The following is a 24,319-nucleotide window of genomic DNA, read 5'->3' as shown; positions in this document are numbered from 1 at the left end:
ACACCCAACATTGGAAGAGGTGTTGACAGCCTCCAGAGGGAGCTGTGTTCTGTCCTTTGACCTTCTGGAAGAAAGGTCACTCCATCATACCCTCGTCTGCACCCCTTCCTCTTCAAACACTGTAGGGATGGGAAAAATGCAATGAGTGAAGGGTCAGAATTGAGCAATGTGGCTGTCAGGATTTTGCACAGTAGAAATGCATAATGTGATCGTGTCAAATGAAGTCTGGTCTTCCCTGTGGACAGCACCTCTCTTTACAAACCAGGAGACTTGGGTTAGGAAATGGACTCAGGTTTCCAAGCTGTAGACTGGTAGAAAGTTGAGCACATTATGAAGTGATGCACATAGGTGAAGACGGAGGGAGATTACCCTTCGCCTGCCTTGCCAGCTGGGTAAGAATAGTAGTGGGACAAGCTCCATAGTCCGGTTAGCTGGCTAAAAGTAAGATGTTAAGTGCATGTGAGGAAAGACTTGTGAAAAATCATTTGGGGTGCAAGGGATGTGTCTCTGTGGCCAGGAGTGGAATTAGGTAACTTGGTCTGGTTGATTTATTTTGTTTTCTCTCTCTCTCTCTCTCTTTTATTTTTATAATATATGGGAGCACACACACGCTATCTGAATTTCTGTGCTGTTGGTGGTCGTGCGGTTGGGGGGACGGGACTGTCCAATCACTTGCAAATTTAGCACTGCCATATCTCCTGATTTTTTTTTCCCCTCCCTATAAGGGGATGCTTACATTCTTGTAAAATCTTAAATTTTTGTAAAACTATAAATTCAGAACAGACTTCTCATCTTATAAAAACAGACTTTTATCAAGATGATCTGAAATAACATATATCTTACATGCTTTGGAAATCCTACAGACCGCAGAGAAACTTTTTACCTAATACAGTATTACACCCTAAAAACAACACCATCTTGCCAGACCACAAAACATCTGTAATTTGGGACAGCAGATGTTGCTACACATGCTTCTTTTTAAGACTAAGTAGCAGCACAAGGGAAAATAAAACAGAGAGAAAGAAGCATGACATTACAGAGCTAGAAAGGAACTGGCTGGACAAAGAAGTTTGAACAATTAGCTTAAAAGTGCTAGAACTACGCATGTGTTTAAACGTAACTTCATTTTTTTTCTTGTTGATTACCTTTATTAAACTAAATAAATCATTTGACTCTTCCTTAAAATAGAACTTAGGCCCAGATTTTTAAATGTATCTTGGCGTTGCTGCACTCAACATTGCAACACCTAACTGATTTAGGAGTCTATACATCTCATTTTCAAAAGGGAGTTAGGCAATTTTGGTTCCTAAGTGAAGTAATGCCTAAGTACTTTCAAAAATCTGGACCATAGTCTATAAAAGCAAGAAGTAGTTTGAAGCATGTCAAACTATTTCAGGATTTGCTTGAAGAGTAACATTCTGCCGTTTGATTTTTATTTAATTTTTTTTGGTTGCAGTCTTTTGTACTCTAACTTTTTTCCTTTGTTTTGTATTTTAACTTTAGCTGATCCCACAGTTAAGGACTTAATTGGAGGCTTCACTGCTCTGCATTATGCTGCCATGCATGGCCGGGCAAGGATTGCACGCTTGATGTTGGAGTCAGAATATAGAAGTGACATTATCAATGCAAAAAGCAATGATGGTTGGACTCCCCTCCATGTAGCAGCCCACTATGGCAGAGACTCATTTGTGAGACTCCTGCTGGAGTTCAAGGCTGAGGTTGATCCGCTCAGTGATAAAGGTACTACACCGCTTCAGTTAGCCATTATCCGAGAGAGGTCAAGCTGCGTGAAAATCCTTCTGGATCACAATGCCAACATCGACATTCAAAATGGTTTCCTGTTACGATACGCTGTGATCAAAAGCAATCATTCTTACTGCCGAATGTTTCTTCAGAGAGGGGCGGATACAAACTTGGGCCGCTTAGAAGATGGACAGACACCATTACACTTGTCTGCTCTTAGAGATGATGTGCTTTGTGCACAAATGTTATATAATTATGGAGCAGACACTAACACAAGGAACTATGAAGGACAGACCCCATTGGCTGTTTCAATAAGTATTTCTGGAAGTAGTCGACCCTGTCTGGATTTCTTACAAGAAGTAACAAGTATGTATGTAAGAAAAGTTAATCAAAGCACACAGTGTCATTTTTGGGGGTTTAACCTCGGGGAAACATTTAATCTTAGCATCTCACTGCTAGTTAAATGCATTAGAAAGTTCCTGGGGGTGATGGTGGGGGAAGCTCATTTACTGTCCTTCTCAGGAAAGGAGCTAACACTAAGGACACCATATTTAAATTAACTTTGAGAGAGAGAGTCTGGAAGTATTCATCAAAAGATCTGTATGTGGCTATAAAATCCAGTTTTATTAGAGCTGGCCTTAAGTGCAAGCATAACGTGGCTTCTTAGGATCCTTTGCTTGTCTGACATCCTGCAAAAACTCTGCAGCTCACTGTCTCATCTGGCATTAGGACCAGAGCAGGAGGAATTTTTCTGTTTTTGTTTTGTTTTTTGTTTTTGTTTTCCCTTTCTCTTCCCACACCTCTTCCCTGGACAGCAGCATGAGCCTAGTTGTTTTCTTCTGCCTGTACCTGTTCGATATCTGGGAACACTAGACTTACTGAGGTACCCTCTCAGTTCTAAAAAGTTTTTGATTTTTGACTACTTTATGCAAGAGGTTAGAAATGGAGTGACCTATTTAAAAAATTTCTTCATAAGGAGGATGCTGCCACTGAAAATGTTCAGGGTCCAGAACTGCATTGCTAATAAGGTAACAAGGTATAATCCAGGATTATTATTATTAAGAGGGCCTGACTGCTTCTCATGTGCCCAGGATCAGAGTAGTATAGGACAGTTGGTGTGTGGCTTTTTAAAGCTTCTCTTACTTTTGCATATTGCATTTTCAAACAATGAAAGTTCATGACCACATGCAGTATAGGTGCTAGAGAGAAACTGAATTTTTAATCACTGAATCAGATGAAATTTAGCAATTGTAGATACACGTCTAGTTTTATGTATGACTTGTATTACTGTGTTCACTAAAGACCTATTGTTCATGTATCTGAAAGCTTGATATATACAGTATTTGGACAGGTGGAGGTTGGATAATAGGAAAAACAAGGGGAGAAAATACTTTAATTTCATTGAACTTTTTTTATCGAGAATAGAATTCTACCACCTTTGTTGCCTGTCTTTGGAAACGTTTCTCACCATTTTAGTTGTACTGTTGGGGTTATTTATGGACAAAATAATATCCAATCTTCTAATTTTCCATAGTCTTAGTAGACTGTAACGGTAAGACTGACGCATATTCTAATCCTTTGAAGTGTGTCCCTAATATCTGAAGCTTCATCAAAAATCTGAAAACTTAAGTAACTTGTTTGTAGGTTGCAGATTCTGCAGTGGAATTGCTAGCTTCTAACAATGTACCATTAATGATTTCTAAGTAAAGAAGTTAGAAGTAATTCCAAATCTTTTAGATGCCCAGAAACTCTAAAAGTATTCTTATGGCTTTAAGAAGTAGCAGTTGTCTTTGTTAATACATGCACACAAATAGTTAAGAAACCAAGACTTAGAATACTGTTCCATCTGCAGTGGACATTCATTCGTGTGTACAAAAATAACACTTATGTACAGCTGTGCCTTTTCAAAATACTTTAGAACATTTCATTTAAAATTAGTGTCTCTTCTTTACACAGCACTGTTATCATTGTTCTGAAGAGCTAAGCACATATATTATATTAAAAATATATATATAGTTCTAATATCAATGTGTCCTGCTAAGCCAAATGGGGTTGAAGCTTGTGTGAACTGGGGTGGGAATTATGGGAAGTGGAGCTTCTTAACGGGGATGGATGTAAAGAGACTGGTAGCGTTCTGATTGTATTCTGGAGAGGGTTTCATGTTGGTTGTTTTGTTTTGTTTTTCCCCATGGGCTTCAGCCTAACCTGAGAGATTATAAATGGTCTTGATATGTCTGCTTGGGGTGGGTGCAGGTCTTTTTTTCTAGCATCCATCTACCCCATCTCAGCAGCACTTCTTCAGTGGCTGCTTTAGGATATCTGCGAGAGTTGTATCATTATATAAACTAGAATGATGAAGGTTTAAAATGGAAGAGAAAGTAGGATTGGTTGCAAGATCTCTGGTTACTCAGCCTCTGTTGTGTTAAGCAACGGGAAACAAGGCAGGACTAAATCAGTTGCAAGATGGAGACCAAGTCTGAAATTGCTGTCTCGCTGGCCATCTCCTGATTCTGCCCTTGTGGGAAGAGGGTAGTGTGACAATGACCTACACATTTGAGTTGGTCGTGGATGAGGCTCCTAAATTTGCATTTGTAGTGATAATCCTGGTAGGATGACATTGTAGGATGTTTGTTAGCACTGCAGTTGGGCATTTGGTTGAACATAAACTGAGAAGTGTGGCTGTGCTAATTGAATTTTACTTCAAAAAGTGGTCACCGACTCAAAAATTAATCTGATAGCACATCCATCTATTGAGAGTCCAGGGAAGGTGTTACTTTAGACTTAGTAGAGAGGGTGCCCTGTTTCATAGCAGAATCCCTAATTGAGAGCTGAGCTGATTGCTCTGGGTGACTTCATTGTCAATGTGGGTAAATCATCTGGGTTAACTCAGGTGTTGCTGTGTCACCACACATAGCTGGCCATACTCTTGAACTGTTTTTTGCTTTAGCTTTGGAAGTGGGCAGAATGGAGGTTGGACCTCTATCCAGGACCACATCTTCCTTTGTTTTGCACTCAGGATACACATCTCTTGAGTCAAAGGGCCTTTTTTAAACACCTTTTGACTTCCTACTTCTGAGACAGATCAACATATTGCTAACAGACCACTGTTGTAGAACACTAATGATCTTATGTCATTTATTTTCAGTGTGGTGTCTCCTAAATGCCCCATGTTTTGTTTTTATAAGTTTCCTTTGTATGCAGATGACCTGGGGCAGATGAAGCATGTAGAGAGTCAGCTAGTAGTCTGGTGGCAGATGTCCCCAGTCAGGTCATGTATGCAGTGTAGTTGTAGCCATGTCGGACCCAGGATATTAGAGTGTCAAGGTGGGTGAGGTAATGTCTTTCTTCAGGCCAACTTCTGTTGGTGAGAGGGACAAGCTTTCAAGCCACACAGAGCTCTTCTTCAGGTGAGACAGAAGGTTACATACAGGATTTTTGAAGTCTCACACCATGGCACTGCATGAGAAAATGTTTTTGCCTCCACCGCATCAGCTATTGTTAGGATGCTGAAAAATGTATTTCTAGTAGTGGACAATTTGAATTTTTGCCATCTCATTCAGTAGCAGAGTAAAGTGTTTTAGAGTCTTAGATTTGGAGCTTGCAAGGCATTTAGGTTTTGTTTGGATGTTAGTCCAATTTTTTAATGTATAGCTTTGTTGTATTTTTTATATGTACCCAGTGCTCTGAATGAATGTCTTAGATCAGTCATAAGTCTCTGTTTTAACTATGGGAGCCACCACTGGAAGGCAAAGTTTTTTATAAATTGTGAGTTAATTTGTAAAGGGCATTAAGCCAATATTTTTAATATGTACTTTCAAAAGCAAGGAACTACATACACACTTTAGACAGCTACCATCTGTTTTCCAGTCTAGGCATAAGCCACAGTATTGAAAATACTTATGCATCTTGAAGAAATATAGTATATTTCTGTCTTTGCTGCATGGTGGATTTGAGTTCAATCAAATTGATTTAAATCACAAGTCAGGAAGACTCGATTTAATCATGGTTTTTTACATAAAGGTGCATTTTTGTTAGTTGTTATAACCTTAATACATATTCTTCACAACTCAGAGATAGATGTAGGTTTCATTTTTAGAAGGTACACACTATACATTTTTAAACAGTGATTTATTTTGAAAACTTTTCAGATTAGTTTTATAGCTATATCAGAAAATGAATGATTGTTTGGTTATTTCATTTACCAAAGGTAAATTGGGAGGTGAACTATCTCCAATTCAACAGGTTAATCATTAATATTTGGAGGATTTTCTTGCCATGCTGTATTAGGAGGAGAACATCACCAGACAGACATTAAATTGTTTTATTTAACTAAAACAACAACGTTAAGTATTCTGGATTTTTTTCTTCAACAGCAAACATAATATTTTAACAAAACAAGCGTATGTCCCTCACTTCTCACATTTATCTCCAGACTTCTTCTCCTTGTCCAGATCTATTCCACCCCCAACAATCTTCTGTTCATTGAACTTTTTGAACTTTGCACTTTTAGAGAGAAGTAAGGGATTGACTCTTTGTACACAAATGTGAAAAGGGACAGTAGGGTTGAGGTCTGTTATTTCTCACCTCTATATATAATTTATTTATTTAAAAACATTTTTGCTGCTAACAAGCATGTTACCTCTGGAGACACAAATCCACAGTTAGAGAACTGCAAAACTAAGCATCTCTGATAGTATCTTCTAGACTGAGCACTGAGTCCCATGGGGAGATAGAAAGATTAACCTAAATAAACTATCCAGAAGCCTGTGAAGCCCCATAATATTGGGTTCCTGATCCATGAACTATTGGAACTCATTTACAAACCTTTTCTTAAATATTATATGAATATATTGTCTCATACTATAGAATTAGAATTTATCATCCCTATTCCATGATGAGATATATTTGAACTATAATGTATCTTTAGATAAAATGTTTTTTGAGGAAAAAATTTATCAAAAAAATCCGATTTTTTTTTAAATCATTGATTTATATCCACCCTGCTTTGTTGGCTCTTGTGGGCTTGTTGCATTGAACTTTTTTCCCCCTAAACTGGTGTCAGAACACTGGTACCAATGGTCTTACTACAGAGAGCCTATAGCTCCCTATAATGGAGAACAGATAATAGACCAAGCCTGTAAATACATCTCCAATCTTAGAATTAGATCTACAAGAAAGACCTGATTTGTCTGTGTTTCCCTGAGGAAATGTCTCTCCTGTGCTTTCCAGTGAGAGGTGGGGGTCAGACATTTAACTTCCCTTTCTCTTGGGTTCCTTTACATATTGGAAGGGCAGATTAGTCTAAGCATGAAGTTGGAAGTTTTTCCTTGGTTTCCCAATCTGGATATAACGCTGTCCTCGGGAGCCAAAAAATCTTACCGCATTATAAGTGAAACCGCGTTGTATCGAACTTGTTTTGATCCACCGGAGTGCGCAGCCCTGCCCCACCCCGGAGCTTTACTGCATTATATCTGAATTCGTGTTATATCGGGTTGCATTATATCGAGGTAGAGGTGTACCTGCCTAGTTAATCCTGGATTGCCAATCAGTGGTTAGGTGAAATACTAATTCAGTTGTATTAAGATCAGTTGTTTTATATTTTCAAAAGGACAAGGCTAATATTAGCTTTAACAAAGGATTTCAAATTGTATGCTTTAGAAAATGTTTACAGCATTGTAGGCATGGATGAAATTTTAAAGATAGAGAATTTTAAAGAAGCTATAGAAACTCCCTGCTGAGAGACAGTATAAGTAAAACTACATTTATTTATTTTTTTGCTATAATTTAGGCAAAAAAAAATTAAATTTTGACCGTTTTCTGATTGTATAGTTTAAACTCCTCTGAATATAGTAATTTCACAGTGTAAAATTCTGTTGCAACCTTACTCAGTAACAACACTTAAAACAAATAGGAATCAATTGGAAGAAGTCTCATTAAGATCAACGTTAATCTTCATTTATATGTGCATGGTAACATGCATGAAACTTACTGAAATTGTGAAAATGTATTGCCCCAGTAGGTGCTGGTGGTAATCTCACACTGATAAATGGGCTCTGTTTTGAGAGCCTGGGTTTTGCTTTGTGTTAAGGCTGTATGAATCAGTTATTTTATCGTTGGCCCTGTTAAATAAATAAAATCTTACACAAGTTCCACGATACTTTCCTCTTCTCACTAGTAACAACTGTTCAAAGACCAGTATGTTCTTCAAACAATGTTTGGTTCTTTTATGTAGCATATTGAAGATAGATCAAATCACCTTTTCAAGGAATTGACACAACCCACCTTCTTTCAATTGAGAAAAACAAAGAGAGTAAATTTTCAAAGCTCTCCACAGCATTTTAGCAGTGTGACTGTCATCATAGTCAGAGTTGGCTGGCTAAAAATGGCACAATGCTTTGAAAATATACCCAACAATTCAGCTTTTAGCCTGTAACTGGGATTTTTTTGTTCATTTAATTCTTCTGAATCTTTGCTATCTCAGCATAGCAGTTTGAAGATCCCTTTATGCAAACAAAAATCTTGATATACCTATTTCTGTGTTTTAAAGTAAAGGTAATGGTAAAAGGTGTAGCATACAGTAAAATGTCAGGTATTCAAACTGTGAGATGGTCCACTAGCACTGTTTTATAAAGTACTTATTATTTTTTCAGAACACTTTTTTCATCATTATATCTTCTCCTAAATAAGAAATATGAAAGGGAACATATGTAAGCAGCATGATACTGGAGCTATTTTTGGTGTAAACACCAGCACTACATATGATTTAATAAAGACTACATAGCAGTCAAATTACTGATTATATTACAAACAAGAAGTAAATTCTGATGTGTGTAGTTCAGAGTACTAAAATCCCAATGTTGTTAATCTTAAAAATCTTATTATACACCGTACTTCATTTCAGAGAGTTGGCTGATTATTTTTACTTCCATATGCAAATTTTCAAGCCAAAGGTACCCTTCTTCGCTACATATTTGCTATGCCAGAAATACTGAACTTTGATGAATATCTGCATGACTAATCTAAAACCCCCAATTTTCTTGGAATTTTGGTTTTTAGTGCAGTTTGAAAATATGCTTACTGTGGATGTCTCATAGCAGAGGTATGGTCATCACTGATTTTAAATTAAACTGGAGCTTTTAAACTAGCTTGTATTGCATTCAGTTAAATAGGGGTACAATGCTAGCCTTGTCCTATGGCACTAGTTACTGGGGGGAGAGGAATCCATTCAGTTTCACAGTGCACTATTGTACTGGTAGCCACAAACTATGCAACTGTTCCATTCGAGGGGCAGGAGAAATAGTCTCAGAGTATATGATTGTTATGTTTGATATTCATACTAGTCATACAGATTTGATTTGTTTTAGGCCAGCAAAATCTTCATAGTGGCATTAACAATGGTACAAAACCAAATCCTGTTATGTCACTTGACTTCCCTGGTCATTTGACTATTACTGCTTAGGTTTGGAATTCTAGATATTGCATTTCTTAAACTGTGACAGCAAGATCAAGCCTCTGAAATAAAGTGCAAGATTCCCATTCACTTCAGTAGGAGCGGGACTCCCATTCACTTCAGTGGGAGCTGTTTGTTAGGTGACTAGATCCTTTTTACACATTCCTGCTCCCTCTTCTGCAACATGTCAATATGTTTCTTAGGGCATGTCTTACACTAGCAGCGTGTACCACAGTGCTGCACTGTAACTCCCTTGTGTGGATGCTGTGAGCACGATCTAAAAGGTTCCTGCCCCATAGTCTGAACTGCATGGCAAAGAACCCCAGCCCTTAGAGAATGGGCTCCTGCAATGTGTGTATTAGCATGGTAGGTTTGTTTTCTAAGCAAGAGGGCACGTGCCTCAGGGTAGGCTCAATTCCTTAGGCTATTCTTGAATTAAAAGATGATATGCTCTTAGAATATGAGCTAGTCAATGGACAATTCATGGGCCTTTAAAAAAGGACGTTGGGCATTTTTTTAACTATGGTGTCTGATTGTTCTCACACTTGTGAAAATTTAATAGATTGCTGCTCTGTGCTAAACAAATCGGATGGGAAACAAAAATAGATAATCCATTATCAGTGGGCCCCATTTTTCTTTAGCCACCCACTCCCAAACAAACATAAAAATGTATTCTATATACCAAAATGTCAGTCACTGTTATGGGCTCCGTTCACCTTTTTCCCCCCTTTTTGGTCTCTTTGAGTTCATCTACCTCAAGTGTTCGGCCGTTGCTCTTTCCTGTCTCGAGGTGAAATCTCATGATTCTTCCACTCTTAGAACCAGGACCTGGGTACGCTATTCCGTGTACACCAACCCGTTACCATTCTGCAGGTTTCAGGAACTTGTGACCAGTCATAGTGACCCACAGCAGTCTTGAAACAAAATATTGTTATTTAATAGTTGGAACAAAGCATTAGCAAAAAAGGATTTTATATTGAGTCACATCTAATTTTTCACTTGGCTTTTAGTTAAGTTAGGTAAGAGGAAAGCTTATATTACAGGAACAGAACCAACGTGCATTCCCCTAGCCAGGCTAGATCCTCTGTGTCTTTGGGTCTCTGTTTCCTTTTTCAAGCTAGTTTTGGCACTCCACAAAGAGAGTGGACTAAAACTATTAAAGCTACTCACTCTAGCATTGTCTTAAAAAACCTTAAGTCTAAGCCGTCAGTGACTATTAGAAAGGGCCTCCTCTCTTTTTCCTACGATCTTGTCCACATGGGGAAATTGCCTAGCAATAGCTCTTCCAGAATTGTTCCCCCATGGACATTCCATTCCAGAATAAAAGTGATTTTTTTAAATTTTGGAATAATGTCCAGATGGGGAGCTATTGAAGAATGAGCTATCCCATCATTTCCACATGTAAACACGATGGATAGGCTAAGTAGGTAGACTGTGCTAACTAGGCAGACACTTCAGGTGAAATTTTCCCCCATTTATGATAGACCACCCCCATCATAGTGACAGATTCAGATAGAGAAATAATAGTTATTAAACAGCCCCCTCATTGTCACGTTGTTGTTACAATACAGAATACTTCATCTCCTTTTGCATCTTTGCTGATTACAAAGGTATGTGTTTGTTTATGTTCTGATCTCAGTGCCTTGGGAACAAACTGTCACAAATACTGGATTGTGGTACTGATGATTAAATCAAAATTTAGGCAGAGACTGGATAGATAGGAGACAACTTCTGCTTATACACGCCTTCAGAAACAATGGGGAGGGAGATTTAAAATTTCCAGTGTGCCAGTATAGTGCAGACCATTGCTTTCTTGCCAGCTGATTGATTTGTGGCTACATTGACTAAGGCACTAGGTGGACAGAGATTGTGCACTGTCCTTGGAATGCACATATTCTGGAAGGAAGACAGACAGGTCATGTTATCTGAGTAAGAACATCACTGACTATGAGAGAGGACTATGTTGTTGTTAGCTTTGTGAGTATCCTTTTTCTAGAGCCATCAGTGTTTCCATTTCTACAGCCCTTACCCACGTATTTTGAGGAGAAGAAAGTTGGCTGGTTTATCATGGGCAGGAATGTTTTGAAAATAGACTACTGCAGCATTTTAAAGATGAAATTTGGGAACCTCTGCTCTGTATTTTTAAAGACCTTTAAAGTTCACTGTTAACTTTGTCCCTTCCAACTCTGACAACTAGTGCATAGAGATGCTAGAGAAATATTTATAAGTTTTTCTTTAAAATTTGGGCCTCAGTTTATATTATGTAAAAAAGTGTCTGATGTCAAAGTATTGTAGAATGTATTGAACTATACCCCTCACTCCCAACTTCAGGAGCCAACCCTCTAAATCCCTAGTTGGTTATTTTGGAAGCAGCTCACTCATGTTTGAGATGTAACAATATCCTCAACTAAAATTTTAGAATTTTTATTTATTTTATTTAAAAAGAAGGCTGAGGAGTGAATGGAAATTGAGGGTAAAATGGGAGGAATGTGTTTGTATTCAAAATACAAGCAATTCTTAGTACAAGAAGAGACCACTCTAAAGGTCAACAATGTTTTTAAATTAATAATTTTAATCAACATAATAAACCTCTGGAACTTGCTTTGCAAGCAATTGAGGCATCTAACTTAGAGAAAAATGTTACATATTTTATAAGAACAAAAATCTGTCCCACTAAGGGCTAGTCTACACTTACCTGCCAGTTCGATGCGGAGAGTTCGACTTTTTGGAGTTCGAACTATCGCGTCTAATATAGACGTGATAGTTCGAACTCCAGAAGCGCTCCGTTCGACTCTGGTACTCCACCACTGCAAACGGCGGTGGTGGAGTCGACCTTGGAGCCGCGGAGTTCGGTTCCGCGGCGTCTGGACGGGTGAGTACTTCGAACTAGGGTACTTCGAATTCAGCTACGCTATTCACATAGCTGAATTTGCGTACCCTAGTTCGACCCCCGTTCTTAGTGTAGACCAGGCCTAAGAGGGATAAATCACAGAGCCATCAGTACTCCATAGTTTAGACCGTAAAATAATCAGTGATGTCATAGGAAGAAATTTGTCTAGGATGAGTGGAGTATTGCACAAATAAATGGATTACGGGGAATTTCTACTTTCCTCTGAAGCATCATCTGACATTGATGGATTGCTTTGGAGAGAAGAGACCAGATGAAATGTCAGCTATAAGAACAGATTAGTAGTTCTGCCCACTTCTAATTATTGTGGTCTTTATTATAAGACATAAAACAGCCATCTATAAAAATAGCTGAGTTACTCATGTGGATGTTTTACCAAATCTTGCGCCCCCCCCCCCCCCCCAGAGCAATGAGCGTTCACTGGCTTGATCATAACTGTAATAACACAGATATAACAATAAAAGAACAACTCCAAAATAAAATTTGCAGCAAAATAGATGGCTGTTTGGGAATGGCCAAGGAATTTCTTTAAGTGGTATTTACTGTCTACAGAACTAGTTTGTATCTCATTGCCATCCATGAGTCAGGTTGCTGGTTTGAAAGTCCTTCTACTCTTTGTTTGTTCTTTTCTGTTCTACTTCTTTAAAAATCTTATTAGCCTAAATATCCTTCCAAAGTCATGATGCAGCAAATTCTCCCTGCTTGTTCTCTCCTAATCATTTTTAGTCAGAACTTTATTCATCACTTAACCTGTCTTGCTTTGCCAAGTTACTAATAACATTTTACATTTGCCAAACTAAGGTTCACTGATGTTGGTCTATAATCCTTAAATTTTTTTCTTTTTCATTCAGATGCAACCAAGAATGAGTAAGTGCTCTAGACACCATTTCTAATAAATCACAAATGCATTAATAACCCTGGATTGCAAGGCATGACCTAAGACACTAACAGCCACTAGCTATAGCAACTGGTGCTTAACATTGGAAATGTCCTTTGTTAACACATTCCCAGGAAATATTCTTAGGCTTATCAGGAGGAAATGTCAAACTTTTGATAATCGGGTCTCTAGTAACTCCCTAAATTTAACTGCTGGCCAATTTCTTCTGGCTATTTTACATTGTCTGTTCTGTTTTACTCAAATAGATCACAGGATGTTAATGTGATTCTGAAACCAGAAATCATTGGCTCATAGCTGTGTTCTTGTGTGCACTAATTCACACATGGAATATCGTAGTGTTCGCTAGCAGCAAACACTGTTGTTTCTAGTTAAAGTTTAGAAGATGCTTCCATTTCATTTCGTTTTGTTTCATTCGTTGATAAATTTATCAGAAGCTTTTCTTTTGGAGTATGAAACTTCCCATGCTTGGTCTCAGGTCAAAAGCAATTTTTTCCTCACACTCTGAAGCTTAAGTATGTGAGCTGTATAACTTCTCTCATATATATTATATTATCCAATAGAAAATTTCTATTATGTAGCTAAGTCATCAGTGATCTATAATGAGAACCACAGCATCATGGCTGAAATATTATATATTTTTTAAAATTAGCATTTAACTACCATGATGTTGTGTCCTAGAAATAGTATTGCTGGCATGAAAGAAAAAGACTTTGGAGCTTACTTCAAATCTAGTAACTTCAAAATGAGCTTAACTTAGTTTCTAGTACTATACCTGCCAGACTTTACTTCTCCTGCTGATTTTTGTTCTTAAAAAGACAAAATTCAATTGTAAATGTGCCTCTTCATTCTTTTGTATGAAAAATGCACCCAGACAAAAGGGTGAAACTCTCTGCATAGGAAGTGCTGAAATATGCACAGAGTAAACCAGAAAAAACAGAAATAACATATCCCGTTATACAGAGGTTGGGTCTTCTAATAATAGAAGGTAAACAATGTACACAGAAGTTGACTACCACTTTTAACAAGAGGACTGTAGAATGCAAGTGAACTTACGTCAATTGCGTACCCTTGTCTATGCTACACAATTTTGTCAACAAAAGTCAGGTTTTGCCGACAAAACAGTGGAGGTGTACACACTACAATGCTCCTTCTGCCAACAAAACTCTCCTGCTTTGCCAACAAAATAAAATCACCTTGATGAGAGGCATAGTTTTTTGCGGCAAAGTTATACTGACAAAGTGTCGGTGTAGACACCGTGCTTGGTTATGTCGCTGTAAATGGCCTCCAGGAGGTGTCCCACAATGCCCATTCTGACCGCTCTGGTCAGCAGTTTGAACTTTGCTGCCCTGCACCCAGGTACACAAGTTTCCGCCTCTCTCTCTTTTAAAGGCCTGGTAATATTTTGAAATTCCACTTCTTCCTGTTTTCTCGGCATGGAGAACTCACATCACATCTTCCCAGCTGACAGTGGCAGCTCCTCGCAGCAACTCTCCCCTGCTTGGAGAACACCCAAGTTGTTGGATCTGCTGGCAGTACAGGGAGAAAAGGCCGTGCAGTCCCAGCTCTGCTCCAGCCCTAGGAACTTCGATACCTACAGGCAGATTTCTCATGGCTTGTTGGATAAGGCTAGAAATGGGACACGCAACAGTGCCATGCGAAGATAAAGGAGTTGAGGCAGGTGTACCAGGAGGCAAATGGTCTCTCTGGTGCTGCGCTGAAGACCTGCCGCTTCTATAAGGAGCTGGATGTCGTCTGTGGTGGTGACCCCCACCTCCACCTCCCAGAGCCTTGTGAATAGGAGGGAGGCCCTGTGGAGTCAGTGGATAATGGACCTAACCCCAAGGATGAAGTCGTGGACAAGGAGGTCAAGTTGGAGGACAACGTGGAGCACACGGCAGGTTCGTCCGGTGGCGTGGCGTGTCGGGACCTCTTTTCCACTCTGGACCTCTAGCCAGTCCCAGCAGTCCGTCTCTGGCATGCACAAGAGAAGAGCCCGGTAAGTGATCTTTTTGAGTTGATGCTGCTTGGTTATATGAGGTAGAGTTGTCCTTTGCTCTGTATGTTCTAGAAGTGGGTGAAGGGATAGATGTGTACAAGACTAGCTGTGTTTGAGTGAGCGTGCTCCACATTCCCTTGTGCAGTGGAACAGTGTGTAAATGCACACCAAGATTTCACGGGAATCCTCCAGAGAGAACTCTAGGAAACTTTCCTGGAGGTACTCACCAATCCTGTGCCAAAGGTTCATTGGCAGAGCTGCTTTGTTCCTTCACCTATTGTAGGAAACTTTCCCTCGTCACTTGTGCTGGGACCAAAGCGGCACAGGGACCGGGTCTGAAGCCGCACCCTTGCCTTCCTGCTCATCCTCAGGAGTGAGATATTGGCTTCAATGACGCATGCCTGTGGGGAAAAGGTAGCAGAATATTGACCCTAGTCACCTACACTGATCCCCTTAAATAACCACCAAGACCCTTTGCCCTATCTGAATGCCAAACCCCACCCAGCCCAAAGTCACCATGTTTAGGGTGTTCACTGGGATGTGTGCTCTCTAAAGGATAGTACGAAAGTGATTCGTATGTCAAAAGAGGTATTTTTACTATAATGATTCAATACTGTGTGCGAACTAACAATCATGATTCTGTGTATTGTTTCTTGTGCTTCTGCAGCTGTGGCCTTCAGGGGAACCTCCTATGCACCTGCAGAGTGTCTCTGCCAGATAAGGAAGCAACCAAGGCAGAGCAAGGAGTACATGTTCCGGGAGATACTCCAACCCTCAGAGGCCGAATAAAGAGAACACAGGGGGTGGAGAGAGACCCAGAAGGAAAAAAATTAAAATAGAAAGGAAGGACAGAAAGGAGAGCGAGGAGCGCATTGTAAAAGCCCAGGAGCAGATGATAAAAGTGATGAGGAGCAAACAGAGATGTTGAAGTCCCTAATCACGCTCCATGCAGAATACATGCGTGCTCACCCCACTCTGCAGCCGATACAGAACTGCTTTCCCTGCCCTCCCCAAACTCTTCCCACACATTCCTTGTAACTTCCCAGAACATCTCAGTACCTTGTTCCCTCCACCCCGACAGCTTCCAGAATGATAGCTGGACTTACACATGGCTAGGAGAGCCTACACTGCCTTGCACTCTTCTCTCTCCTCCCACCAAGCTTTTTGTCTGTGTGTTGTTGTTTGGTATTTAATAAAAACGAACTCCCTGAAAGATAATCTTCTTTCTTTGTCTCCTTCACATGATGGTTGCTTCTGGTAGTAATACATAGTGTCAGTTTGATAATTTGGCGACTACAAACCCCAGTCAGGAAACATCACAATTTTCATGCAAGGCGGCAAGTTAACAAAGCATGGCAGAGTGGTGTATTACTGGGGCTCATTAGCAAAATGTTGCCTTAAAGCCTCCATGATTCAAATAGCCCTGGTATCTGGCTGCTCAAATTCAGCAACCAGGCAATCTGCCTCTGCGCTCCACCCCGGGGGAAACTTTTCACTCTTAGCCTCACAAATATTATGGCGCCTGCAAAATGTTTTCCTCATTTAGGTCTAACCTGCCATAAAGGCATTGCCAGTGCACTTTTAATCTGCCAAAGGCATATTCCATGGTCATTCTGCACCTGCTCAGCCTATTGTTGAAGCGCTCCTTGCTGCTGTCCAGGTTTTCTGTGTAAGGCTTCGTGAGTCATGGCTGTAAGGGGTACACTTGGTCTCCTAAGATCACGATGGGCATTTCAATATCCCCCACTGGAATCTTCTGGTTTGGAAAGAAAGTCCCTGCTTGGAGCTTTCTGTACAGGCCAGTGTTCCTGGAGGTGTGTGCATCATGCACCTTCCCGGGCCACCCTGCGTTAATGTCAGTGAAATGCCCACAGTGATCTACAAGCACTTGCAATACCATAGAGAAGTACCCCTTTCTATTGATGTACTCTGTTAAAAGAAGGTTTGGGGCCAAAATTGGATTATGCATGCCATCTATTGCAGCTAGGGAATCCACTGTTGCTGCAAAGCCATCCACTATTTCACACACATTTCTAAGAGTCACGGTCCTTCATAGCAGAATGTGATTAATGGCCCCGCACGCTTGCGTTAACGCAGTTCCAAAGAGTTGACTCCCTGACTCTAAACTGATTCATGACTAGTAGCAGTCTGGAGTTGCCAGCTTCCACACTGTGATTGCCATGCGCTTCTCCACCGAGTGGGAATCTTTCATTTTGGTGTCCTGATGCTGCAGTGCTGGGGTAAACTCTGCACACAGTTCCAGGAAAGTGGCTTTCCACATCTGAAAGTTCTGCAGCCACTGCTAGTCATCCCAGACCTGCATAACGATGTGATCCCACCACTCAGTGCTTGTTTCCCAAGCCCAAAAGCGACAGTCCACCATCTTCAGCTGCTCTGTGAATGCCAAAAGTAATCTGGTGGTGTTTCTTTCTCTGGCACACAGCAGGTCAGGCAACTCCGATTCCTGTTCAGATTGGGAGCTCCTGAAGTACTGTATGACCATCCGCAATGTGTTCATAACAGTGACCGCAGCAGTAGAGAGCAGTGTGGGATCTATCAGACAGAGATGATGGGCACACAATAAACAGGGGCTGTTGAAAAATGCTGCGAAATGCAGTTGGAAACCCATGGAATGCTGGGACGGAAAGAACTGCATCATGGGACGTTGAGCCTGCATCCATGATGCACTGCGGTCCACTCTGTCTTCCCACAACTCCTAGCTGCAGAAGGTGGCGAGTAGCACAGTGGGATAGCTACCTACAGTGCATTACTCTCCCCGTCGATGCTAGAGCACCAATTGTAGACGTGTTCTGCTGACAGAAGGAGTGTAGTATGAACATGCACCAGCGATGTAATTATACCGGTTTTTGATTGTCAGCTTAACTTACGTCGACAAAACTCTGTAGTGTAGACAAGGCTTCAGACTTTCATTTGGAATGGAGTAACTCCAAACTTGAGATGAATACGCCTTCAATAAAGTGACTAACTCAAGTCTAGAGGATAAGAGGATCCTATTACCTTTATTTTGTAGCCTTCTTGCCTAATGTACATAGATGCGCTGATAGCATTGTACCATTTACCTTATAACCTGCAATTGCAGGGGTTTCAAGAACCATTTTATTGAAAGCATTGCCTGTTTTGAGACAAGATTCTTACTTACATGTTCGCTATCTAGGAAATCTTGAAGAAACTGGAAAATATTTCATTTAAATTGTTCAGCTTGATTTTTGCTGAGTAAACTGTTTACATGTTTGTTTTAATGATTTTGGGAAAAACAATAGAAATCGTCTACTTAGTGCAATCCGTGCCTTTTTTCTTTCTTTGAGACGGCAAATGCCACCTTTCAGCACTAACTATTAGGAAGATGACAAACGATTGCAGTAAGGTCTACTGATTACAGATTATTTTGAGATAGCAGTATAAGCATTTACATGTGTCCCTGGTACCCCGTCTACTCAAGGTAATTGAAAACAAATTGTGAGATGTTTCCACTCACACAGTCATCTGCTGCTTTTATGATGCTTAATTGTTTAGGGGTCTGTTTTTTTCAATGTAGGAAATATTTGAAGTTAAAACATTTTGTGTACTATAACTGGTGAGATACATAAACTTCAGGGGTAAAAGTATTCCACAGCATTTATTTTGAGATACTGCTGGCTGTGTTAAGTGTTTTGGGGGCTGACTTTCCAAACTGCTCAGAGTCCAGCAGTTCCTTTTAAAGCAGTGATTCTCAAACTGGGGCCGCCGCTTGTGTAGGGAAAGCCCCTGACGGGCCAGGCCGGTTTGTTTACCTGCCGGATCCGCAGGTTCAGCCTATTGTGGCTCCCACTGGCCGCGATTCACTGCTCCAGGCCAATGGGAGCTGCGGGAAGCGGCAGCCAGTACGTCCCTGGGCCCGCGCCACTTCCAGCAGCCCCCATTGGCCTGGAGTGGCGAACTGCGGCCAGTGGGAGCCGCGATTGGCCGAACCTGCGGACCGGCAGGTAAACAAACCGGCCCAGCCCACCAGGGGCTTTCCCTACACAAGCAGCGGCCCCAGTTTGAGAATCACTGCTTTAAAGATAATGAGCCTAAATGGGAACTCAGTTCTTCAGAAAAATCTAGCTATTAACGTTTTTGCTGATGTGGTAGTGGTACTGGCAGAACATGAACTGTAGGCAGGCCCCGGTCTCAACTCACTCTTCAAGGACATACATATATAACATACATTCTGAATGTGTTAGAAACGAAAGGCCTTTTCTCTTGGTTGGAGGGGTGAAAGTGCGATTATTATACTTTGCTATATGATCCTTGAATTGCTTAAATCATACCCTCTAAGTTGACTGCTTGTTCATCTTCAGAGCTGGACTTATAAATAATATAAATAAACTTTTGAAGCACATCTTAAATGTGATTATCTTACTTAAATATGTTCCTTTTGTCTTTCATTTCAGGACAGCCCAGAAACTTGCAAGATCTATGCCGAATTAAAATCCGCCAGTGTATAGGCCTTCAAAACCTAAAACTGCTTGATGAACTACCCATTGCCAAGGTCATCAAAGACTATTTAAAACACAAGTTTGATGATATCTGATATCCACGATGAAAAGAACTCTGAGCAAGCTTAGTAATATTCCAGATACTTAAAGAGGCTTGTTGCCTTGCACAAAGTATATCCTATGCAAATTCTGATTTTTCTGTAAGTCAGAAGGCAGGTATACACTTCCTTGAGTTTTTTATACCACATGCTAGAAGGTCTTAATTTTTTGGTTTCTTGGTCCAAGTTTACATGGTCCAAGCTTTCTATACAATATTACATTTTAAAAATTTGTTGTTTTTTTTAAATGAGGCGTGCAGACTTGCAATGGAAATGGAACATAGCGTATTCAAAGGAAGTGATTGGTTCTGATTGGCATGCGTAGTATTGTAAGCCATCTGAGCGATTGTTAAACAAAATGAGGTTTGGAGACTAAGGCACCAGTCCTGCAAAGGGACCCATGTGGGCAGACCTTTATGTCCACACAGTCTCTTTGATTGATGGGACTTTGTGTAGGTGTAAACCTCTGCCCATATGTATCATTTTGAGAATTGTAACCAAGGTTTCCTGGGACATACTGTACAAATGCCATATGGAAACTTTTTAAAAATGCAGTCACTCTGTTCAATTTTAAAATGTATACGTTGGCTCTTTTTATACTGTTCTTTTTCCTAATTACTGTAGTTTGGATGTCCATAAATCCAGGATCTCTGCTTTCCTGATATTCTCTGTAAGTGGGCTATTGTTTGTAACTATATTTTTAACAGTGACAGTACACTGCACAGAGTCATACAGTCTCTATTTTTTACATTAAGTTAAGGGGAAACAAGTTTAGATTTTGAAGCCAATGTATTCTGTTTCTGATACAGTGCCTCCTGTGCAATAATCTTTCTAATGGATTTTGTCCATGATTGTGTGACTTTCGCACCATTTCTTACTTAGTCTCAATGCATTATTTGTGAAAATAGAAACTGCTGCTTTATTGTAGCATTGATGCAGCAATGCTATAATGATGTGTCAGTTGCTGTTACAATCCCTGAATTTGTTGAATGTATAACTTGGCTGTTTTGTTTTCCCTTTGAGATGAAATTTTGCATAGAGCTTGTTAGGCCAGATCTCTCTTTAAATTGCTATTATTCGGCTAAGTCATTTTGTTTTAAAGGGGTTACCATTTTTTTTGTTGCGTTCAAATTTTGTTTTTGATTTGCTTGAAGTTGACTAGGATGTAGTCTCCATTGATAAGTGCACATAACCCCCATTAATTTGGGTGTTCCTTGTGCACTGACAAGAAAATAGTCCCCTTAGCATTAGAAGCTTAAATTTTGCAAACACTAAGTGGGTGGTTCTTAACCTGAAACTGGCAAGTTACATTTACCTTTTAATTTTGTGTTTTCATCATAAGCATTAATAAGACCTGATAAAGAGCCTGTTCCTAGTTGTCAGTGGAAACAGAAGGCCTCAGCACCAAACAGAAATGGACCAAATTGTGCAACCATTTCACTGTTTTCATTTTCAAGGGATTATGGAGTTAGTGTAAAGTTCTTGTCGATGTTTTCTACTCCTGCTTTGCCATTGTAATGACTCCAAAAGAGCCTTTATAATATCAGCAGCTCTCTCATACTAGTGATCTCAATGGAAGCTGGGAGATTGGAGAAACCATGTTGACTATTCATTTTTCACACTGTCCCTTTCAAAATGTTACATTTAAAAAAAAAAAAGTGAAAGCAAGGAAAGCAAGTACATTTAGTTTAACTCTGCTGGTTCATCCCTAATTCCTTGAAGCCAGGGATTGTAGTTTCCTCAAGCACGAATCTTGTTGCTAATGATGGATGCACAGGAACCATGGCAGCAAGGATTATCTCACCCTATTGTGCCTAGCCTTGCACAGGTTTCCGAACAATGGGTGATTTTAGAGACTCAGTGGCTCAGAGAAGGGGTAGCAGGATGTGGAGCCTTTCATCTCTGACTCACCAGTTCAAATCAAACCTGCTTCATCAGTGACCAAAAGTTAATATAATAGCAGTCTGTAGGAAGCGAGTTTGTCAACTGTCCACACCACACATCAATCACCACAGTTGTTGCTAATGTAGACCCTTATTGGCAGCCGCAGCAAAGAGGCCAGAGAATAACTGGGCAAGACAACTCTACTCTATATATAGTGCTTCCTCTGGGTCATAGCTGAAGCACATTGGTGGCATTATAGTGTGGAGAGAGAGAGAGTGCTGTTAGGTGTTTTGAGTATTCATTAAAGGTACTACTGAACGGCTGATCTCTTCTGCTTTAAGTTCGGCAGTACCTAGGCATACTGAGGCACATTAGGAATGGGATGGCAGCTCTTAACAAAACTGAAGAATCAGAGTTACGTAGATACAGAACCTTAACATTCTTTGTTTAAAGTATTTAATGTTGTTCATCTGCTTTCCTAAGTAACTTGCTTGGTTTTAAACCATTTTCTTCCCCATCAGTGAAGGTGCATTTTTACAGGAATCTTTTCTGACATAATTTAGACTGTATCTTAGTCAGAATCCACATGAAGATAAATTATTTGTTCTGTTGTGCTGCTGTGACTTCAGAAAATTATGAAAGACTTTGCTGGTAACAGAAATGCTATTTAATGAAGAAGTGTGTCATTCCATTATTTATTGAGTGAGGTTTGGTATTTTTAGTAACTGACACTTAAAGGAAACACTTTTACATTTTAGGCCAGTGCGAAACCTTTCTTTAAAAAAAAAATTAAAAAAAAATGCAGAAGTCTAATCCCCTTTAGGGAGGGTAAATTGTCAAAGGACCTGATCCAAATCTCACTGCTGTCAATGGAAAGACTTCCACTGGGCTTTGGATCAGGCCTTAGGGTGCCGATTCAGCAAAGCACTTATGGTCTTTCAGATAAGCATGTGCTTGTGTAGTCCTGTTGACCTCAGTGGGACTATTTATATACTTAAACTGTAGCACGTAATTAAGTTAGTAAAGAACAGGGTTTATTCATCATTCAAGCCAACTAGATTTGAATGTTGTGGATCTATTCTGTTGTCACTCTCTTAAATGGGTATAATGCACAAGTAGTTAGAAAACACACAGTGATTTGGTTTTCCATAATCTTTTGAATTAGAATGTGGAAAGATGAGTACAGAATAGAAATGTATTACATATCTTAATTTCATTCCCTTAATATACATTGGTGGTCATTTTATTGAATAATAATAATTAATAATAGTAAAATTGGCAAATACACCAAAGAAACAGGCAAGCAAACGATTCTGATCATTAATAAACTGCAAACCTCATCCTTTAAAAACAAAGCAGAAAGATTTTTGTAAATATGTGTTTATAAATGTACAGCAGAGTAAGAGTGGGTTTTTTAGATTATTTAATTACCATATTTCTAAACTATTTACTACATTATAGACAATACTTGTTAGTTTGAAAAGCTTTTGAGTGTTTTGGTTTTTTAATTCATCGTCAGTCATGCTTGGAATAACTCTGGCTTCCTTGGGATAGCGTGGAGAATTTAGTTTTCTGGCTATAGCTGGCAATAACAAGAGAACACATCTGGACAAAGACGACTAGCATGATTAATTTGTCAGACAGACACCCTGAAGCGAAAGAGAACATACAGTTTGTTTACCAGAGTGGACCATATGGAAATTTTAAATCTTAACTTCTCAATAAAGTTGATCCAGAGCCCAGAATGTCACTGGGACAAGAGCAATTCACAATTTGCCCACAAATCTAGCTTCCATGCACCTTTTTGTGTTATCAGTATCATGATGTATTTTGTTCTTCTTTTGTAATGTAAGTTCTGCTTTGGGTCAGTTTGAATTTTAAAAATATTTAAATCTGGTAAAATCTTTTGGGTTCATGTTCTATTTATTTCTAATCCAATGTTTCAATAATATAGTATCATTTTGCAGCTTTCCCTCAATGTCTGTCCTTCCTGAAAACTCTTAATGCAGTAATGACAATGGATAACGAATGATGTGTAAACTTAGCTGTTGAGGCTCAGTTCTGCATTGAGCTACGAATGCAGATCACCCTGAACTTAGTGCATTGCGTCAGTAAATCTAAGGGCAAACTTGGGCAGTCAGGGCTGGACTGCCAAAGGGGGATCAACCCAGCCTCTAATCATTTCCATACACACGTTTCTATACACTCACTTGCATGCACAGGCTATAAAACTTACACCACCCTCATCATCTCCATGTGCAAATGAGTGTGCAAAAAATGATGGCCAAATAGAAGGGATGTTTTGCAAATGGATCTGTCGGTATGCAGTGTAATTTTTTTTAAATACTGAAAAAATGGAATAAGCAAGGCTACTTCTGAATATATCATTCAGGTGGGAACTGAGAACGAACAAACAGCTTGGGTCCACCAGGAGCCTTTGTAAAGTACAAGTTATGACTTTTTTGGGGGGGATTAAGTGGGTGGAGAGGGCGGGAACTGGATTAGAACCCTAATCATTGCTCCGGTAGCCATTACAAATATTATACTTCATTAAAAGCTGGTGGAGAAGGAGATTTTCCCTATTACTCAATAGCACCCCTTTAAAGAGCAAGATACAAAAACTGAATTTGGATGTGCAGATTCTGTGCAACACATTTCACCATGACTCATAAATTCCAAGCAGCTAAACGATGTTACTAACAGACTGGACAGATTTGGAAGACTAGTGAATTTTCTAAATGCTGTTGTCAGTGGTGCTCCTGTTTATGTATCCTATTTCCTGCGTTTGTTTAATTGTCAGCTGAAAAACAGTTCGTGATACATGCAGTTGTTTACAGCAGTAATGGGTTTGCAAGCTGTTGACA

At 39.7% G+C, this 24,319-nt stretch overlaps 1 protein-coding gene across 3 annotated transcripts in view; it reads left to right on the top strand.

The window, feature by feature from the left end:
• Window positions 1–23,360, top strand: part of ASB7 (ankyrin repeat and SOCS box containing 7) — a 44,732-nt gene extending 21,372 nt beyond the window's left edge. For all 3 annotated transcript variants that reach the window (XM_044979329.1, XM_044979328.1, XM_044979327.1), the window contains exons 5-6: window positions 1,504–2,109; window positions 19,429–23,360. In XM_044979329.1, the coding sequence (XP_044835264.1) occupies window positions 1,504–2,109; window positions 19,429–19,568 (746 nt within the window). In that variant the 3' untranslated portion in view covers window positions 19,569–23,360. The remainder of the gene's footprint in view (window positions 1–1,503; window positions 2,110–19,428) is intronic.
• Window positions 23,361–24,319: the final 959 nt, after the last annotated feature.

Source organism: Mauremys mutica, chromosome 11, assembly GCF_020497125.1.
Source record: "Mauremys mutica isolate MM-2020 ecotype Southern chromosome 11, ASM2049712v1, whole genome shotgun sequence".
NCBI classification, from domain to species: Eukaryota; Metazoa; Chordata; order Testudines; family Geoemydidae; genus Mauremys; species Mauremys mutica.
The sequence above is the reverse complement of the archived record's forward strand: the minus strand, read 5'-3'. Positions and strand labels throughout refer to the sequence as shown.